Raw genomic sequence first — 20,683 nt, 5'->3', positions numbered from 1 at the left:
ACTTGATTAGGTTAAACACTTCTGCATAGCTAAGAAAATAGCCAACAGAGCAAATAGACAACCTATGGAATGGGAGAAGGGCTAATAACCAGAATCTACAAAGAACTCAAGCAAATCAGCAAGAATAAAAACAAACAACCCAATTAAAAAGTGGGGAAAAGACATGAACAGAATCTTTACAAAAGAAGACAGATAAATGGCCAATGAACATATGAAAAAATGGTCAATGTCATTCATCATCAGGGAAATGCAAATTAAAACCACAATGAGATATCACCTTACCTAAGTTAGAATGTCTTTCATTAAAAAGTCCAAAAACAATAGATACTGCATGGTTACAGAAAGTAATGCTTATACATTATTGGTGGGACTGAAAATTAGTACAACCTGTATGGAAAACAGTAAAAAGATACCTCAAAGAATGAAAAGTAGACCTACCATTTGATCTAGCTATCCTACTACTGGGTATTTACCTAAAGAACATGAAGTTATTTTATCAAAAAGATACCTGCACTTGAATGTGTATTGAAGCACAACTCACAGTTGCAAAGATGAGGAATTAACCCAAATGCCCATCAATTCATGAGTGGAGTGGGATATGTATACTGTGGAATACTACTCAGTCATGAAGGATGAATTAAGGCCTTTTGCAACAATTTGGATGGAACTGGAGACCATTATCCTAAATGAAGGAAAACAAACACCACATACACTTGCTATTAAGTTGGAACTAACCGTTGAGCACACCTGTGCACAGAGGGAAGTAAAACTCAGCGGAAATCAAGCAGGTGGGAGTGGGAGGAGGGAGTAGGTGAAAACCTACCTAATCAGTACAATGAACACTATCTGGATGATGGGCACACTTACAGCCCTGACTCAAGCATAGCAAAGCAATCCATGTAAACCAAAAACATTTGTACCCCAGAATATTTTGAAATTAAAAAAAAAGAATGTATATCTTCTCAATATTTTTTTTATTAATGACACATTGAAATGATAGAATTTTGGACACATTGGGTTAAATAAAATATACTAATAAAATTAATTTCACTTGCTTCTCCTATCTTTTTAATGTTGCTACTAGAATGTTAAATTATACCTGTGGCTCACATCATATTTCTAATGGACAGCAGTACTCTGGAGATAAAGATTGGCAAACTATGGCTCGTGGGCCAAATTTGGCCTATCACTTGTTTTTGCAAATAAAATGTCATTGGAATATAGCCACACTCATTTGTTTACATATTGTTCATGCCTGATTTTTTGCTATAATTACATAGTTGAGTAGCTGTTACAGATACTATATGGCCCACAAAGGCTAAAATTTTTACCATCTGGCCCTTTCCAGAAAAATTTTGAGATCCCTGCTCTAGATGGTTGTTTTTCATGATATCTCTGTTTCTCCTTATGTGCCCATTATTCCCCTTCTTGCTATGAATATATAATTTCTCAATTCTTTGTTTTTCTAAATTCTAGAAGAGAATAGACCTTTTGGTTTATCCAATTACCATTAATCCTATTTTGTCAGAGTATTTTTGGCCAGGCCATTTTATCCAACCTACAGATCAAATACTCAGTTCAGTCCAACAAATGTCTAACCCTGGGTAAAAAAAGCAACCTAATATTTTTACCCTTCACAGATTTCTGTGAGCAGACAGAACAGGATGCCAGACCCGGCAGGTTCTGTGACTTATGTGCCCAATACATTTAGCCCTATGTTAGTCCCTGGGTAAAAAGGTAATAAAGAGAGTGACAAATATAGATACGTATAATAGGAATCAACTAGCTCAGAATCTGGGTTATGGAGGAGAGTCTTTAATAGAAAGTTTTGAGGCAAGAGGGAGGATTGGTCGACAGATAAGAAAGCAGGGGAAATTATTCAGCTTTCTGACTTCTTTCTACTTTGATCTTCATAAATTGTAGTGCTGATATTTCATTTAAAATGGGGTTTATTCCTAGGATACATTCATATTTGAGTGTAAGTATTAAAATATGCATTCTAACATAAATTTTAAATGACCTTTAGATTATCTATTTAAAATTATTTTAATGATACCACCAGTTCTTTTCTAATTAAGAACTAGCCCATTCATTTGAATAGAATTGTAGCCTTAAAGCAAATTGCTTTTCTATCTTCTGTTACAGAATTACATAAATTAACTTGTCAACTTTCATTGTAAGAATACTTATTTCAAATTTAGATATAGGAATGTATCATTTCTTCTACCTATAAGTTTTATTTTAGAAATAACATGAGTAAATGTGCAAAATTTGATAGTACAGACGAATATATATAACTATTGTGAAATCAAAGTGAATTCCATTCTATTTCTGGAGACATGACACACTGTTTCTTGCTTGTAATGAACATGTACCCTACAGTGTTTTAATTTAGGCTTAAAACATCCCTTGATTATTTTACGGCTTTCCTAAGATGAGTTTCTTACCTTGAATGCCAAAAATGATTTCATTAAAGCATCGACTCTACTTTCAGCATTTCAAACTAAATGTGTCACCTAAACATGAAGATAAATCAAATTAAAAGGTAAATAATATTGTTTCTAAAGTTTTATCAATAAATTCCTTTTCTCAACAAGGAAGTGAATCTTCTTTCATTCTATCATAAAGGAAAAGGAGTGGTTATCTGGGTTTGGCCAAATTTAAAACATTTTATTGGCTACTGTGCTAACAAGTGACATATTCAGGTGATCTCAGACAGCTAAGTATGACTATATTCAAGGTTGTTCCCTTATGCAAGTTGCCGTCCTCCCAGTCATGCTTTGGGTCAAAATACACCACATCATAGAGATGCATAACTTTTCTGCATACCAAACTGAGTGTCAACAGTTTGAGTGCTGGGGTGGGGAAGGCTGAGCCGATCATATCTCCTGTTTCATTGTGAGACTATTTCAGTAGATCAAGTATTATATAAAGTAAGTTCTCCATATGGTTCATTTTGGCATGCTAAAATTCTACATTGCAATCTTAGCTTATACGATCTAAAATGTTAAATAGTTTTTCTGCTGTGGTACCTATATCTCTGCTGGGATCCAAAGGGGAAAAGAAGAGATTGGATTTAAGGCAGGATTCAGGCATCCCTAGGTTTGTCGAACATCATCATGATGTCACTTCAGCTGTTCTGGAATTGGGAGATAGATGCTAACCTAATTTATAAAATAATCTTTCTTATCCCAAACCCTTTCACTCTGGGCTATTTATTACTAAAATTATGATACTATATCCTTAGTTCCTTGTACAAATAAGATTCTAATAGATTGTCACACCTATTTGACATTTATTCTCTAACCTTTCTCTGCTGCTTTATGGAAACACTTTGAAGTTTCTCACAGACTCAGGATTACCATATTTGATAACTTTCAGCACTCCTTGACATCTATGTACAATTTTTACTACTATTGCTCGTTCCTTATTTTTTAAATTTTTTTTCGCTTGTGGTTTCTACGACAATTCTCTCTTCTGACTTTTTTCTTATTTCTCTGGCCCTTAGTGCTCAGTTCCCTTAGCTGAAGTCTTCTCCTTACCCATTAGAGTTCCGCAGGCTTGGGTTCTTTATTTTTCACTTTTAATTGTGTATATTTTGGGATAATCTTATTTACCCAATGTTTTCAACTACCTTCAATGTGTCAATGTTTCTCAGATTGATTTCTTCAGGCTTGAACTCTCTGTACATATATATCTAATTGTTCTTGAACATACCTCAGGTTCCTCAAATATTATAGGTACCAAAGTAAAATTTCATGATTTCCCACTGCCTCCACCTCCAAAGTCTATTCCTATTCTGGTATTCTTTATCTCAGTTAATGGTCTCACCATCCACCATCAAGCTACAAATCACACACTTATTAATCTTTTATATTTCTCAGTTTACATATACCAGTCACCAACTTCTGTCAATTTTACTTCATGCTTCTTTTTATATCTGCCATCTCTCAATTCAACATGATCACAGTTTTACAAACATACCCTTTCAGGATTTTCTTAGAATTTTCTCTCTTTTCTGTTACGGATCTTTTTCCATTCCAATCTAAAGTTTACAGTGCTACCATAGCAATCTCACTAAAAACAAAATCTGTTTAAAAGTCTCTTTTAGCTCTTTGATTATAAGATGAAATTAAAACTCTCTAATAGCCATATGAAGACCTTTATATTATAATCTTGTCCTGATTTACTCAGTCAGTCAATCCCATCTTTCATTATTTGCTCTGGTCCCTAGAGCCATTTGTCTTTGGTCCCATCTACACCACACTTTCCACTGAACCCTCAAACATCACCTGTTTAAAAAGCCATTCCTTTTCCCATTCTATATTGTTGCTGGTGATCCTCTACCCTCTATTTCTCATCTTAGGAAATGTCTATTTACCTTTCAATATCCAAGCATCATTTTTTGCACACTCTTGCCAGAGCTCTATTTTCTATGGGCTAGTGAATCCATTAACATTAAATATAAATTTGGCTTTGAAAATTTGGAGTCGACAGGTAGTAGCTTATTTATTCTACCCAGACTAATGTCAATGGAAAGCCCAGATACTTTGGCCCTTAGTAGTTTTTCAAATGCCTATTTTGATGATTTAGGAAAAATAAAATGTATCTGCAAATGGACAGATTTTCCCAGACACAATCTATAGGAAATGGAGGGAAGAGAGAAGGCATTTTGGGATATGTTTGATCTTTGACTATCTTAACTCCTTGTGCATACATAATCCTATGATGTGGTATAATAGCTAATGCTTTATGTCTCTGTCTTCTCCATGGGATGGAGATCTCCACTAGAGATTATCATTCCGGTTCCTCTAACAATGGGACATGTGGCCGTGGCTCAAACTGCAGGTAAGAGAACTTGATAATATTAAAGGAGAATCATTAGAAGAAAAACTCAGGAGTGCTAAAATCTCAACCCTTCTTTTAGTTAAATAAAATCTCTCCTACCATGATGCATATAGGCATCTTTCTCCCTCTCTAAACAATAATACATTCTATGATTGGTATTCAATGTTCTTTGAGAGGCTAAATAAAGCCAATTGCACAACTGTCATTCTGAAGATATCATTTGGTAGGGGCTATGATGAGGGATATAGTTTTGGAGGCCAGTCTCATATCTTTATAAGGTAATGCTAATGGGTGAGGATTCTGTGATTGTTTAACATATTGTCTTTTTGGAGGGTTTCTTTTTCTCTTTTGATTAGCAAAAATCCTTCATCTATTTATATTCCACTTATCTTTTAATTATTACCTTTAGCTCACCATCCCTAAACACACTTGTGGTGGTGCTTTGGATTATAATGGGGTAGTAAAAATGGGGAAAAACTAGAAATACTCAAGACATTTAGTAGGTAAAATAAAGAGAAATGGAAATGAAATGGAAAGGGAGATGGTAAAGGAGAAGGTGTCAAGAGTGACTTCAGGGATTCTGTTTTGTACCACTGGATAGATGGTAATACTCACTGAAACAGAAAATATTAGGCTAAATACATGTTAATGTTGGGGACTGGATGTCCATGAGTTTATTTTTAGACATAATAAATACGAGATACTTTTGATATATCTACAAGGAGATGTCAATAATGTAAATGTTGGTTTAGAGTTCAGAGTAGGTTCGGCAAATATAACTAATTAATTAGCTAGATAGCTAGCTAATCAAAAATAGGATTATGACATTTGAATTAATTTATTGATAAATGATTTATATTGATAATTTGTGAAACTTTGCCAGTGTTGAAGGTACAAAGATAGCTAACACAATCCTATCTTTCTAAGAGCACATGACCTATTCAGAGAGACAGGTGTATATAATACAAAATATACAAGTATTTCTTAGCCATATCATAAGTGCCATACTAGAGGGAGAAGCCAAATGCCATGAGGCCATACAGAAGGAAGCAAATAATTCTGTTTAGTGAATGATTTTTGAATATAAGGATGATAAAATGTAACAGAAATTATGAAATTTTTGCTGGGTCTTATAGGAATATTGAGCAATGTCATTCATAATTGAACAGAATGAGTTAATTCTCAGAGGCAGCAAACTTCATAGCATACTTGAAATCAGCAAATGGTCCTTTGTGAGAGGAATATAGTCAGGTGAGTGATGCTTTCCCTGCATCTCTTATTTCTGGGAAGAGGAATCTTTGAAAGCACTACTCATAAATTCTTCTTTTTCCGATAATCATGATTTTGTAATTCAACCAATTCTCTCATGATAACAAAATTAGGTTGATAAACTTCTAGACTCAATTATATCCTTTCATGCCTGTGCTATGTCTTTGTGAATATTCTGTGGTTTTAGGCAGCTTGATTGCATCCAATACAAATGCTTATGTAGTGCTTTGGGAGGCTTGTTATCACAGTGCATGATTTTCAGTAGGGAATCCATGTACTTCCAATAATATAAAATATGTAGGTGTGCATTCAAAGAATGGTTCCAGAACTAATTGCTGCCTGATAAGAACAAAGTAATTTTATTGCTGCTGTGCCAGACTTGGGGATTATCTCTAAGTTACTACTCAAAGTACAGTGAGCAAAGCCTTTTACTTGGTGTTTTGATTTGGGAAAAATGGAAGACATTTCAAGAACACTGAGGCTGAATGCTCATGTAATGTACTCCAACAGAGTGCCCTAGACAATGAAGATCAGAAAGAAAGTAGATTAAGAAACACCAAAAGGACAGTATGAAAGCTATATAGCAAACTGAATACAAATTATAAACATCTTCACCTTCATAGTAAAGCACCTGGAGGAATTCAGATTAAAAATAAAAAAATCCAGCAAAATGATCTGTTAAAACATAACCTGAAAATCTGATTGTTACTAATTTTGTTGACAAATTATGGCTGAAATGATAATGTTTATTATTGGTTATTGCACCAAAGAATGGTTACAGGAATTAAATAATGGGTAATAAGTTACATGCACTTTGTTTTTCTTCCTTGAAATTTAAGAAAATTATAAAAACTAAATGTCACATCAATGAGGTCTCTCTGGGAAGAAACTGAATAATTAGGAAGTAAAAGGATAACACTGTGGGTTTTTAAAAGATTAGAGACTTTTAAAATTGACAAATCACCAGTTCCAAACATCATTTATCAAGGAATAGTAAGGAAGTGAGAATGGAAATTAGAGAAACTTTAGACTGTATTTTCTTTCTAAGTGTATTTAATTCAGAAAATATCCCAAAGGATAGGGAGAATGGTAACATAATACTTGCATTTAACTGGCAACCAGAGAAAAACCTATGAGTACAACAGGAAGGGATGCCATAATTAGGGGACTGTACAATGATTTATGTGGCTAAATGAATGAACTGTTCAGGTGCTATTGCATTCTGGAGAAGGCATCGGCAGGTGAATGGTTTAGCTGTCCTATTCTGCCTCTGATTTCTGAGCCTGCAGTAGACAACCTGATTTCCCTGAAACCTCACAACTTTTCAAAGTATGATGAAAAAAAAAAAAAACTTGTATGCTTTACTTAATTCTGACAGTTTGAATTATATATTAATTGTATCCATTGTTTTCATTAGCGTGGAAGGTTTTATTAAATTTCCACGTCTAAAAATAGTTGCAATTTTAGAGTGTTACAGACCTTTCATTTATGTAGCCCATCATAAATTTTTCAACTAAGTCATTTAGTAGTTATTTTGAGGTGGTAGGCGTGGCTGATGTTATTGGTCCCTTTTTACTGGGAGAATATAGATTCAGAGATGTCTAATGGTTTTCCCAATTCATGCAATTCATTAGTGTTCAAGTCCAGATTATTTCACCAATTGAGAATTCTTTCTGCAATACTACATTGTAGATTTGGGGGCTAGCAGAGCATAAAGATAAGCTGCATCTTAAGTTTTCTTCAGGACAGGTAGGATTTTTATCATCATAATTGTAGAGTGTGCCTGTGTTTGCTATCTCCAAACAGAAGATGAAGAGGGGATTTGGCGAAGACACAGGAAGGATATCTTGGATAAAATGTCTGAGCATGAAAGTGGATTCTCAAGGTAAAGTGGTATTTTTCTCCTAGGATAAAGTGCCATAGTCTTTTAAGTGACTTCATTTTTTAAAATTTATTTATTTTTAATTGAAAAATACATATTGTATATATTTATGGGGTCCAATGTGATGTTTGCATATATGTATACCTGATTAAATCAAAGTAAATTGACATGTCTGTCACCTCATATATTTATCCTATTTTTGTGGTGAGAACATTTAAAATCTACTTTCTTAGCAATCCTCAAGGATTCAATGTATTATTAACTACAGTTGCCACACTGTACAATAGATCTCCAGAACTTATTCCTCCTAACTGAAACTTTGTGCCCTTTGACCAACATCTCCCCATTTCCCCCACCCCTCAGCCCCAGCCCCTGGTATTAGCCTGCAATTTTAGATAATATAGTTATAAAGCTTTCTACCAACGAGATGGCCTCCAGAGGTGCTCTGGACCACCTCAGAATTACATCTGAGGCTATAATGCATATAGGCATATAATTTCTACTGCTTTCTTCTTTAGTGATACTACAGAATATTTTTTTTTTTACTGTTAAATATTCTAAAGGTGAGAAATATAAAGCTGAACTAGATAGGTTTCAGACTTCAAAACAAAATACTTCTAAAATCCCATTACGTTCTTCCTTCCCTCTCCCTGCCTTTTTTTTTTTTTTCTTTTACTTTTTAAAATCTCTGTTGAATTTGGAGGCATAAGGGTGGAAGAGGACTGGCACAACCTGGGCACATTGCTCACCATGAATAATAATAATAATGATAATAATGGTCATACTTCATTGAGCACTTATACATGACATGCATTGTGCTAGGCTTATAGAACATTCACAACAAACCGATGCAATAGGTATATGAATGTTATCATTTCTTAATGCAGTAAATTAGTCTTAGAGATGTTAACTGATTTATCCAGAGTTGGAGTTTGAATAAAGATCTGTCTCCATTGTGTTGCAATACAAAAATTAGACATTTAAAATTGTTATACAGCAAGATAAAAAGGTGGCTCCATCAGAATGAGGCTAGGTAGCTGCTGAGTCAAGATCGAACAAGGTGTCATTAATCTCTGTTAGTTCCTTCAAGGTCAGTATCTGTTAGTGATTGGACTTGACTGAACTGTGGGTTGCTGATACATGTCAACCAAACTGATAAGAGATTGACATACATAATAAAAATTCAAATTTATAATTCCCCCTGAGAATTATGACAAGTTGCTTGGATGTTTTCATTAGACTAACTCATAATTATCAGAAAAGAAAATCTCTGTGAGAAGACTTAGTCATAAAAGTCAAATAACACCAATGTCCGTACCCTTACATCTCTCTACAGAGGGTACACGTGTTTCTGTTGAAACACAACATTTGCACTTTGGAAAACCCTGTATTCTGCAAAACTGTGTAATAATAAAATAACAGGGCTTATGGGGGAAATATGGTGAGGGCAAACTGCTCAATACCTATATAATTGCATACCCAGAGCACTAACAAAAACAATTATTGGCACCTCAAGAGATTACTTGAATAACTTGGGGAGTCAGCTCACGATAATTTTGCACCATGAAATATCATAAATGCTGAAAGCAACTGAGTGGAAACACCGATTTTGGGGTTCTGGGACAATGCAGAAAGAAGCAGAACTCCGAGTCATTGTGGCTGCTTTTTAGATGGACACAGAAGTAAGCGTAACATGCCACAACCCTAGAGCAAGGCTGGGAGCATGTCTTACTGGAAAGGACGATTTAAGTCAGTGGTTCATTATCATTTTATTCTCACTCTTCTAGCTTCACTTACATAGAAGAAATATCTGTAAACTTCCATGATGTTTCTTCTTTGTTAGCATTACTACCGTGTTTGCCAACCATGTGAGTTACTTACAGAGGAAATGTAACAGAGCAGTCTTGTCTGCGTTGGCCTCATGGAGCACCCTTCACTACAGGTAGTTCTTGGGTGAGCATTGCCCAATTGCCTGAGTGATTCTCCTTCTGTATTTATATAGACTGAACAACTCACCCTTTTGATTGACACATTCTTAAGCTATGTAATAATATCTTCAATCAGGGTATCTCATTGTCATCCTATACAGAGGGAAAGGATTACAGCTAACCAGAACCTTATAGCTCTGCTAGTCCGACTGAGGAAACCCCACCATGGCATCCATAGTCCATGTTAACCAGTTTTTGCTTGAATTCTTACAGAGATGGGGGAGTTCATTGACCCTAAGTTGGTCCGTTTTTCCATCTTCTTATAAAAACACATATGATCATGATATTTCTAATATTTTGAGTGTTTGAAGAAGGCATCATCTATTTAAAAAAGTCTTAAGTTTAAGAATAAATTGAACAGAAAGAAAATTGTGATTCTAATTATTAGGATACTATGATGAGATTATTTGTATAATACACATAGCAAGTTCAATGGCTATAGGAGACATCCTATACATTTCGGATGTGGCAGCTTATCATAGGAAGACCTATAGATACAACTGACAAAGAAGGCAATGAAGACAATAAAAATTTCTCTGCAGTGTATTTTTAAAGGATTAATGTATTTTGTAAATTTCTCAAGCAGTTAATGATAGATTTTACATAAAGAATCTAGAAGAGAAACTAATTTATAATCATATATAATTTTACATATAACTTGCAAATGGGGGAATTAAATCCAGTAAACCAAATGATCTAAGTCTTTTGTAAATTATAGTAACATATTTAAGATGAATATTGTATTTAGCAATCTATTAAATTTTGTATTTTATGCTTTATTCCTAGAACTGATTGTATACCCACTGCCAAGCCTTCTTTGTTAATCAAAAAGAACAGAGCTTATAAGAAATCATTTTTCTTAAAATTAGACAATAGCTTTGCTAAAAAAGAAATTTTTAAAAATTTTTAAGTCCAAAATTAAAATTAGAGATAGAAGAAAATACCTATAGAAATCCTTTTCTTAATGATACTGATCCCTGACAGACTAAAGGACTATGTAATAAAAAGTCATTAATGTTGTTGATCTGATTTATAATCTTGCAGTGTTTCACAATAGAGGAGATAGAGATTTACTGAAGACAGTGAGGGGAGACCACGCGTTAGTAAAAAGCAAATTCCCATAATAGGCTGCAGCGTAACCAATATATTTTCAGGACTGAAAGAAATAACTTATAAAGTGATCCAGGACACTGGGCATGAAGTTCAGACAAGAGGTGAGTTTTCTAGAGCTAATATGTTTAAAAAAATCTAAAGAAAGAAAACTATATAGCAATGGGTATATTGAGGGGTATGGGGAACTCTGAGAGGATCTTGGGGTTCAACGTCTCAGCTTCCTTTCCTCTCTTTTCTTGACTTCTTTTCTAACACCCACAACAGCTTCACTTTCACTGATTAACAACCCTGTCAACATTTTTCATTTTATTCACTAAGGTTATGATATTATCCACTTTTGTCAAGCACTATTTTTGCCTTGTCTGTAATATTATAGGTGTAGAAGTGTTTAGTGACCCTAAATAAAAAGTTTACTCTTCATGCCTCATCGATCATCAGCATATTCTTTTTTTTTTTTTTTTAAAGCAGGGTTCATTGTTACAAAGGGAAGGAAGTTTATAGTTTGTTGAAGTTGTAGTTTGCAGTTGCTGTTTGAATCTATAATTCAATGTCATAAACCTGTGTGGAGCTTTGACCGGATATTATACATCCCGACCCCTTTTGGTCTGGAGTATCTAGCAAAACACCTTTTTTTCTAGAAGGGACTTTGACAAATGATGCATTAATACAAATATTAATTAATAAAATAGGCTCTTTTGTTTCCTTTATTATTTTAAATACAGAAACACTAAATAAAATTAAAAAATCATCTGTAATTATTTTAGAATAAATTGGGTTTTATTTTCTAACTGCTGTGTTGAGCATAAATGATGCATAGATTATGACCAAATGCAACTTTCTTCTTGGCTTTTATTGATCCTTGATACTTTATCCAATGGGGTGAGTTTCTCTGGCCCTAAATGAAAGTTCTTGCAGTTCCTAGGGCAAAAAGCCCTACATTTTGACAAAAGTAAACAAAACATCTCTAAAGTTACTTCAAGTAACAAATATAGTCTTTTTTTTTTTTTTTTTGCTTTTCTTTTTTTCACCATTAAGAAGGACGAAACAAGCATAGTCTTGATTCAGAAATTTTCATGTCCCTTACAATGATCAAAGAACAGAAGCTGTTCTGTGTTAAATATTCTTCCATCTCCCATCTCAATCTGGATTCAAACTGGAATCCTGTAGCACGGCTAATAGCTTTTCTTAAACCTTTCAACCTGCTTCCCTCCACTCTTCCTCAATAGTTAACTTACTGCCAAAGTCGAAGGTTGGGGGTCATGCACAGACAGGGAGCAGAGGTAGGGAAAAGCTAGTGCTTACTTACTTGAGTAGTAGTATTCTCATTGGGGTGCTAGTTAAATTTAGTACCCCTATGTGGAGTTGCAGTTGACTGAAGCTGACGGTCTCATTGTGTAACTTTTCGGGATCTTCACAAGTAGTCTGTTTCTTGCAGTTCAGTTGATATTAGTGGATGCATCATGTGCAGAGGGGAGATAGCTCCTTTCTCAGCCCTGGGCAGCTGGCAGTACACTTTCAGACTCTTTCTGCTAAGGGCTCTTCAGTGCTTCTGGGACACCCTATTGGGCAGGACCCAAGAACCACAATGCATTTCTTTCCCATCACCACATATAGTATGTGGGAAATTCTCAAATATTCCTTCTCCTGAAAAACTCTAGGAGTATAGGCAAATTCTGTTATCATTCTTCTCATTCTACTTCCAAAGCAGATAATTAGCTTTGTCTTTGTTCTTTAAATTCTTTTTAGGTGAGAGGCCAACCCCAGTCCACAGTCAACTACACCGGGGTCCAGTGTCAGTTTTATATGTCTAACTGCAGGATATCCATTTCACAGTTCTGCAAGAGGTCCTTTTGAAACGCTCTTCATCAGGATTTGTATTAGAAAGTAGCATCACGGACATATGGGGAGGGAGGGAGGCTGAAGATCACAGCCCGGCTTGCCTCTCAGGAGAAATATCTCTACCAGTTTCCTTTTCTCATTGCTATTTTGCTTTTTTTGTTTTAAAAAATTCCCTCTCAGACTCTTTCTATGTCCTTGAGTTTAATGAGAGGTCCAAAAGATGCAAACAAGTTTTTTTTCACTCCTTTGTGAATTCTTTTATATTCTTTTGTGATCCTCAATTTTGGTAAGGGTACCAAGAGCTGAGAGGAGATTTTAATTCATCACTTTTGTAAATTCTGCATATGAGATTAGAGGTCTACCCTGTCATCTGTCTTGCTGCTTTCTCAGTTGAAAGTGAGAAAATAGAGTTTCATTTGAGCGTGCTTTTACATGATCAACATAACATTTATTAAATGTGTTGTAAATATTGATTTATAAATAAATTTATTCCACTGAGGATAACCATGTCCTGTAGGGTATGGGCTCTTACTCATGTTTATATTACCAGTAACTAGTACAGTGCCTGGAGCACACGGATACTCAATAAACAGTAGTAAAAACAAAATTTATGCTTCTATTGCATGGCTTTTGCTTTCATTAATACAAGTTTGATCATTGTTTGTCTTCTCAGTTCAGTTAACACTGAGCAAGACTTTATATAATAGAAGGGATTCCTAAATTAGTCTTGAGCAGATTGTAGGTGGTAGTGGTGGTTGTAAATATATGTGCAAGAAAGTTTTGGGGAAGCATGGCCAAGAGAACAGCAAGTGCTAAAACATGGGGGTGTGAGGAAGAGCATGTTGGGAAACCTTGAATTTTGCTGGAATGTATGGTAGAATGAGAAAGGCAAGAGATTAGATTAGAAAACAGCATAGGGATTTTATATACCACATGAAAGGGTTTGCATTTTATCTTTAGGATAATGAAGGACTTGTGAAGTATTATAGTAGAAAACACATTAATTGAGAATAGAATATGTTTTTTTATGAATTGAAATATAAAAACTGAAAGTAGAAAATTTATTAATTGAAAATACAATGTGTTTTGAAACATTCATCAATAAAGCGTCATGTTTCTGTTGATTAGGTATGTAAAACTTTAAATCACCTTCACCATTATCAAGCAGTTGTAGATTTCTGACTTCCATTTTTAGAAAAAAAAGTAGTTGCTTAAACTATGGAAGTTATTGCTGTTTTCACCTCACAACCATGAAGGGAAGGATCTGGGAACTGTGCTCTTTACTCCTTGCAAACTAATTCTTTCCACAAGCACTCTCTTAATACTGAGCGAAAAGAAGTAAAACTCAATACAGGAACATCAGCATGCAAGTATACAGGAGAAATTCATTTTTATTTTAAACAAGTTGGTAGAAAACAAGGCAGAAAAGTAGAATCTTCATAAGATAAAAGGCAAAACTGCAAGGTGACCGGCATTTTGCTATATTCCCTCTCATGTCTGTGAGGGTGTGCCCTGTGGTGTGGGTTAGGTATAAAGTAGCATTTTGGAGACAGCAAATTAGTCAGTGCAAGAGAATCAAATCTATGTTCTGGCTCAAAGTGGGAAGATCATTCAAAGCTCTTTAAATTGTGATGAAGTTTAAAAGCTGTGAAAATTACACCAACAGCAACTCTTTTAGGAGAGAGCAGCAATTGTTTACAGGCCACTAAAGGACCTTAGGAAAATACAGAAGTAGTAATTGGAATTTCCTCAGTACTTAGGAAATGGTACTTTTGTTATTTATGGCAAAAATTATCTTCAAGTCCCCTGAATGAATGCACAGTAGTACACTAACATGCAGGCTAATGGGGACTATCACTTTGGGGCAATAAAGGATCAAAAGAAGAATGAATGTTGTAGAATTAAAATGTGGGCTGCTGAACAGGGCAAATATTTTGAAGACAGGGGAAAAAAGTGGTATTTCTGGAGAATTAGCTATTAAATCAGGCACATTTATTATAGCCAGACTTGGCAGTACAACTGCTGGTAAAGCATGTCAGAGGTTTCAATATAAAACTCCTATTAGAAGCAGTTATTGTGTAAATTTAGCCATCCAGATCTTTGAGCATCCCACACCATCTGGCAGACACATACAAGCCCAGATGTCCTATGTCTTTATGCATAGTTTAGAGTCACTGGATATCATACCAAGAACCATAAATATATCATTCTGGGGAAAAGCTAAGATATTGTTCATAGGTTAAAGTCACTCTTTATCATGAGTTCAAATAACACAACATGTTTATTTATAGTAGTCACTCCACTATAATCAAACTGGAGAAGTCATATATTTTCTGAATATATACTAAAGAAAAATATATTTGTAATTTGCATCTCCATATCCTCTCTCTACCCTTTACCTCCTGCACTGTGTTTGGGAGGAAGGGGACTGATGGTTGGCTTTTGGTTGGATTTGGCCAATGGGAGTTACTGGCAGGACATGGAGCAAAATGAAGTTCATATGCTTATTCCCTTGACTCTCCACCTTTACCAAAAGCCCAAGTTTATTTTGGGTGAGCTTCTCCTACAGGTATGTGTCTCATCGGTTTAGGAAGCTGCCAATTCCCCTTCTCTCTCTAGGCTGAGGGCAGTAGTGGTTCTCTTCTGCTACCAGCATCGAGATATTGTATCATTTCGCATTGATTTTCCTTAACCTTCTCATACTTGGGAAATGAATCTTTCATTAAAGTTCCTTGTTTGAATTGGCCATTTGTTCCCTTCCAGGACATTGATTGATAGGCATCCACTTACTGAAAGGTAAAAGGCTGAGCTTGTGGGGAAATATTTTCATGTGATGTGCTGATCTGTGTGGGGAAAACGTACAAGATGACAGAAAACCAATTGGTCAGAGCAAGGGAACAGAGCGTTAAGTCCTGACATTGTATTTTATGCTTTCCAAAGCATCTGGAGAGGTTTTGACTGAGATATTGGCTTGACTTCCTCCTATTTCTAGTTAATTCTTTCATATGAAAGCTTAATTTTGGAAGGTACATTTCTGAAATTTGGGGTGACTATGTATATTGCAAATACTTTTCCTTAGCCTAGTGTGAATTTACTACATTTCTTATACCAGATAATTGCATAAAATTCACATATTTTAAAAAAAGGGTAAAATGTAAGTTCCCCAAAGGGAACTACTTTGAATGTCTACTATGAAAATTAGGGTAATTGTGGTTATTTCAGCAGCACTTTATTCTCTACCTCTCCGTCTTTCCCTTGTCTGTCATGTCTGCTCATTAACCTCCACCAGCTGCTATTCGCATGAAAGTTCCTCCCGGCTACACACTGACCTCCACCTTTTTGCCTTCTATACTACCTACCTCCTTGGGATTTAACACATATCCAGGGTTTCAATAATTACCCGTATTCAAATCATTCAGTAATTTGAATTTCTTTGTTATATCTCTGAGTTGCCGTCCATTTGTACACTGGTGTCTACTCCTAAATGTCTTCCCTATTTAAAACTCTGACAATTTCTCATTTCATTTTGGCAAAAAAAAAAAAAAAAAAAAAACCACACACACAAATACCATGGCCTTTATGGTGATACATAATTTGCCTTCTGCTTTCCTGTGTTGGGGTACAGGCTAGGCCACGGTAGCAAAAAGATAAAAATAAATAAATAAATAAATAAAATAAAATAAAATAATAAAACACTGTCTTAAGCAAGACAGAAGTTTATCCCTGCTTTATGTAGCAGTCAAAAGATTAATGATTCAGGGTTGGTGACAGGGCTTTGCTAACTCCTCACACACTGCTTCCATCTGGGGACCCAAGGTGGCTGTGCAAGGTCTTGCCTTCTCATTTGCATCCTAGTCAATTTAAAAAAAAAAAAAAAAGAAATGAAAGGACAAGAGCAGTGCACACTAACCATTTTAAGGACGTGGCCCTGAAATGGGATAGCTTAACAATAGAAAAGGAAGGTGCCTGGGAAGTGTGTGATACAGTTATACTAATGAAGGTACAGACCCCCTTTCCACCCTGGGCTGCCTTTCTTCATTCTGATATATCCTGAGAAACGAGATTAATGTAAGTCTAACTCTTTTTCCTTTAGAGAAGTTTGGGGGAGGCTGTGTAGAAGTCACTTTTCAGAATAGTCTTCAGTGATCAGGGTCTGCTTTCAGCGTTTGCCCTTTTACCACAGTTTCTTTTCATTAAAGGTTGGTTGCCTGATCCCTTTGGGTTAAGGATGTTAAGAAAGCCCTTAACTTCGCCTCTCGCATGTTTCAAGTTTCGGGAAGCCAATGAGTCAGTTGGTTTATCTTGCTCATGTGACAGGAGTCTCACGGTGCCTTGGTTTTAACAAGGTGGCAGAGGCAACAGCAAGTGGCTTGCCATCCTCCCTACTCCCTAGGAGCCTGCGTACTGGAAACGATGACACATAACTCTGTGTGATTCCACATATTTTTAAAACCTCCTATTCCTGTGAGTTCTCTACCTACATTACACATTTGGCACTCATTTCAATGGTCTCATAACATTCTTTCGGCAATTTCTTTCCTCATCTAGAGGAAAACTCCTCATCATGAAGAATTATGTTTCAAGAGATCCAAGTTAGTGGCTTGGAACTCAGGGAACATAGCTTTCATAGAAATAATGTTCCAAAGAGAGCTTAGGTTTTCCCGTCAACCCACAGAATCTCATATAATCAGTAGCATAGATAACTTGTAGCACTCATTTCAATTCTGGATTTTAGTAATAGGGTATCATTGAGTAAAAGGAACTTTGAGAAGAAAGAATACTTCTTTTCTTTTTGCTCAAGGAAAAAACAATGTCTGCAATACCCCTTTCTCATCTCCACATATATCCCAGAGGTATTCCATATACTCATGCTGTTTTATGGCCACTTATATGGAAAAGGAAAAAGAAAACTAATTCCTACCCCACTACTGAGTTTTCACATTCCCCTCAAATTAGCTACTCCTGCTGTATCAAATTGCCATAATCTCTCAACGACTTCAGTTTGATAGAATGTTACGTGATTGAATAACCTACACTAATGTGTAAAGAAAAAGCAATAGCTCCTTAACATTCTTAGAGATAATTGTAGTTTGTAAAAGGATGATGCTTTTGTCACAAATTTCTTTTTTTTTTTTTTTTAATTTCAGCTTATTATGGGGGTACAAAAGTTCAGGTTATATATATTGACCATGCCCCCGCCGCCCCAGTCAGAGATTGAAGCGTGTCCATTCCCCAGACAGTGCGCATCGCACTCATTATGTAGGTATACACCCATCCCCTCCCCCCACCTCCCACATCTGCCGACACCCAATTGATATTATTCCTAAATGTGCACTTAGGTGATGATCAGGGAAACAAAGACATCTGCACTTGAATGTTTATAGCAGCACAATTCACAATCGCAAAGATGTGGAAACAACCCAAATGCCCATCAATACATGAGTGGATTAGTAAAATGTCACAAATTTCTCCATGAATAGAATTTCAGTAAGGATAACAAAGAAGTCTAGTGAAATCAGGAAACACAGAGACCAGAAATTAAGAGTGGGAATATTCCTGCTTGATATATGCTCACCGGGCTTTTCCTGCCTTTTTATGCTTTTCCTGTCCCTACTTCAGTGTTTCCAGATTCTCTGAGTTTTTCAATTCCTTTATGAGCAATGGCATTAGTGAGCCAGAGTGAACGGCCTTTGCATGGCAGAACTATTTGTATTATTATCTTACTTAGCTGGATTGCAAAGTAGCTAAACAATGTCTTATATTTACTTTTATTTTCATAAAGGGCCAAGGCATGATGTCCTATCTAAGGATATACTCAATAAGGGTTTATGGAATAATTGTGTCAAAGTATATGGGCTTTTTTCTTCATTTAAATGATCCATTTCCTTCCCATGTTATTCAGTCTTCAGTAATATGCAGCCAATTTTAACATGTTGGGTAGAATTTTCTATTTCTAGGTATGGCAATATTTAGTATCATCCTTGAGCACAAATCTTTTCTGGATTTGCTTTCTTATTGAATTTTTTTCTGCTTTGGGCTGTTTTTTTCTCCATACCATCACTAGGATATATTTGTGAAGATGTCAAAGAAAGGGGTGTCAGTCTCAGAATGGTGGTGAGAATAAGTGAGTCAGAGCTATGGGAAGGTATAGACTAGGCTAAAGAAGGTGGCATTTCTGAATGGAGATTTGAATAAAAAGGGGAGCCTTTTATCTTTACCTGCAAGTCAAGGGGTTGGGGGGATTTGAAGTGATTAGTTGGTGGGTGAGTTTTTCGGTTTTCTCTGGGTCCTCTCATGCACCCTTCAGGCTACAGGTTGCCCTTTTGTGATGAGAGTCTTCTCTTATTTTCATTTTGTAATTATCCTTGGTGTTTATTTGCTTCAGATGTCAACATGGAAAAAGATTTGGAGGTCAAGTTGAGGAGAAGTGTGAAGAAGACAAAGTGATTTATCTAAACACTACTCTCTGTTAAAGAATTACTTTTTTCTTTCTCCCTTTTACCTATTCCTCCTTTCTCTCCTCTTTGCTCTCTCTTTTTCTCCGTTTTTTCCTTACTCCTTTAACAAATGTGTACCAAGTACCTACTTCCTGTCAGGCATTCTGCCAGGCTCTGGGAATCTAGACAATAAAGACAGGGATTTGATTCATGTCTTTAAGGTGCTCACATTCTAGTGGGGAGACAAACACAAACGTAATTAGGAAAATCATAATAAAATTAGCTTTTACAATGATTTTCCCAAATCGAAAGGGAGAAAAGGAACCCCCCAAATTTTCTGCTGGAGTAAGTTTCACACAAGAGGAAGAGTTTGTGCTAAAGCATGAGGAGTTTACAATGCAGATGAACACAGAGAGGAGGATATTCCCATCCTAAGGAATAGCACCCACATAATATAAGGTGGCATAACAAAAATTATGTTTTGAATTTTAAAGCACATTACTGCTGTGCGTAAAGTGTAGAGTAGCTGAGTGATGGGAGGTGAGCGATATAGACCCAGTTTATGAAGCTTTTGCATGCATGTAAAGGAATTTAGATTTTGTTATGAGATAATGAAAATGTTTTGAAGGCTTTTGGGTGGGATTCTGAAAGAATTACGCTTTTAGCCCCTGTTCGAAAGCAAGCAGTGTTCATGACATAGTATGAAAATATAGTATAGGACACAAGTAAACATCAGTTATGCTGGCCTGGTGAGAGTTGAGGTTCTGAGCCAGAGCAGTGACAATTGAATTGGAGTGGAAGGACAGATTTAACTCAGATTATTGGTGCAGATACAGGGACTGGTGACTGCTTGAATATGGGTTTAGGGAGAGAGAGGGATTTGGAATAACTCTTGCTTTAGGAATTAGGATGGCCCGAGGCTTCTCATTTCAGCTCTTTTCTACCAAATGTGAAATTACGGTTTATACAGAAAATTTTGTGAGGACTTCAGAATGCTAGAATTGCATTTTCAACTCTTTTGGTTAAATCGTTTTCTTGTTGCAAATTAGAGAACAGCCCCCCCTGTTGACAGATCTTTTGATGGCCAGACTGCATTTTTAATGGTTTACAAAGATTCAAAAATCCCAAAATGAAGTTTAGAAAAACACGTGGAATTGAAATAAATAAGTGATTTAATTGGAGTATATGGTATTGTTTTCAATATTAAAGTTATTTTTGGGGGCCCAATCACGGCAGCCTTTAGCAACCTGAAGATGTCCAAAATGATGCAATAGTTCAAGAACCAGAGCTGACAGAAAATCTCAATT

The 20,683-nt window shown here is 35.8% G+C and overlaps 1 protein-coding gene across 2 annotated transcripts in view; it reads right to left on the bottom strand.

The window, feature by feature from the left end:
- OLFM3 (olfactomedin 3) overlaps positions 1 to 20,683 on the bottom strand; it is a 206,587-nt gene that overhangs the window by 159,158 nt on the left and 26,746 nt on the right. Inside the window, exon 2 of one of the 2 annotated variants that reach the window (XM_069479091.1) lies at positions 16,751 to 16,790. The exons of the other annotated variant lie outside the window; for it this stretch is intronic. Coding sequence (XP_069335192.1) covers positions 16,751 to 16,790 — 40 coding nt within the window. The remainder of the gene's footprint in view (positions 1 to 16,750; positions 16,791 to 20,683) is intronic. 2 annotated transcript variants of the gene reach the window in all.

The sequence above is a fragment of the Eulemur rufifrons genome, chromosome 8 (genome assembly GCF_041146395.1).
Source record: "Eulemur rufifrons isolate Redbay chromosome 8, OSU_ERuf_1, whole genome shotgun sequence".
NCBI classification, from domain to species: Eukaryota; Metazoa; Chordata; class Mammalia; order Primates; family Lemuridae; genus Eulemur; species Eulemur rufifrons.
The sequence above is the reverse complement of the archived record's forward strand: the minus strand, read 5'-3'. Positions and strand labels throughout refer to the sequence as shown.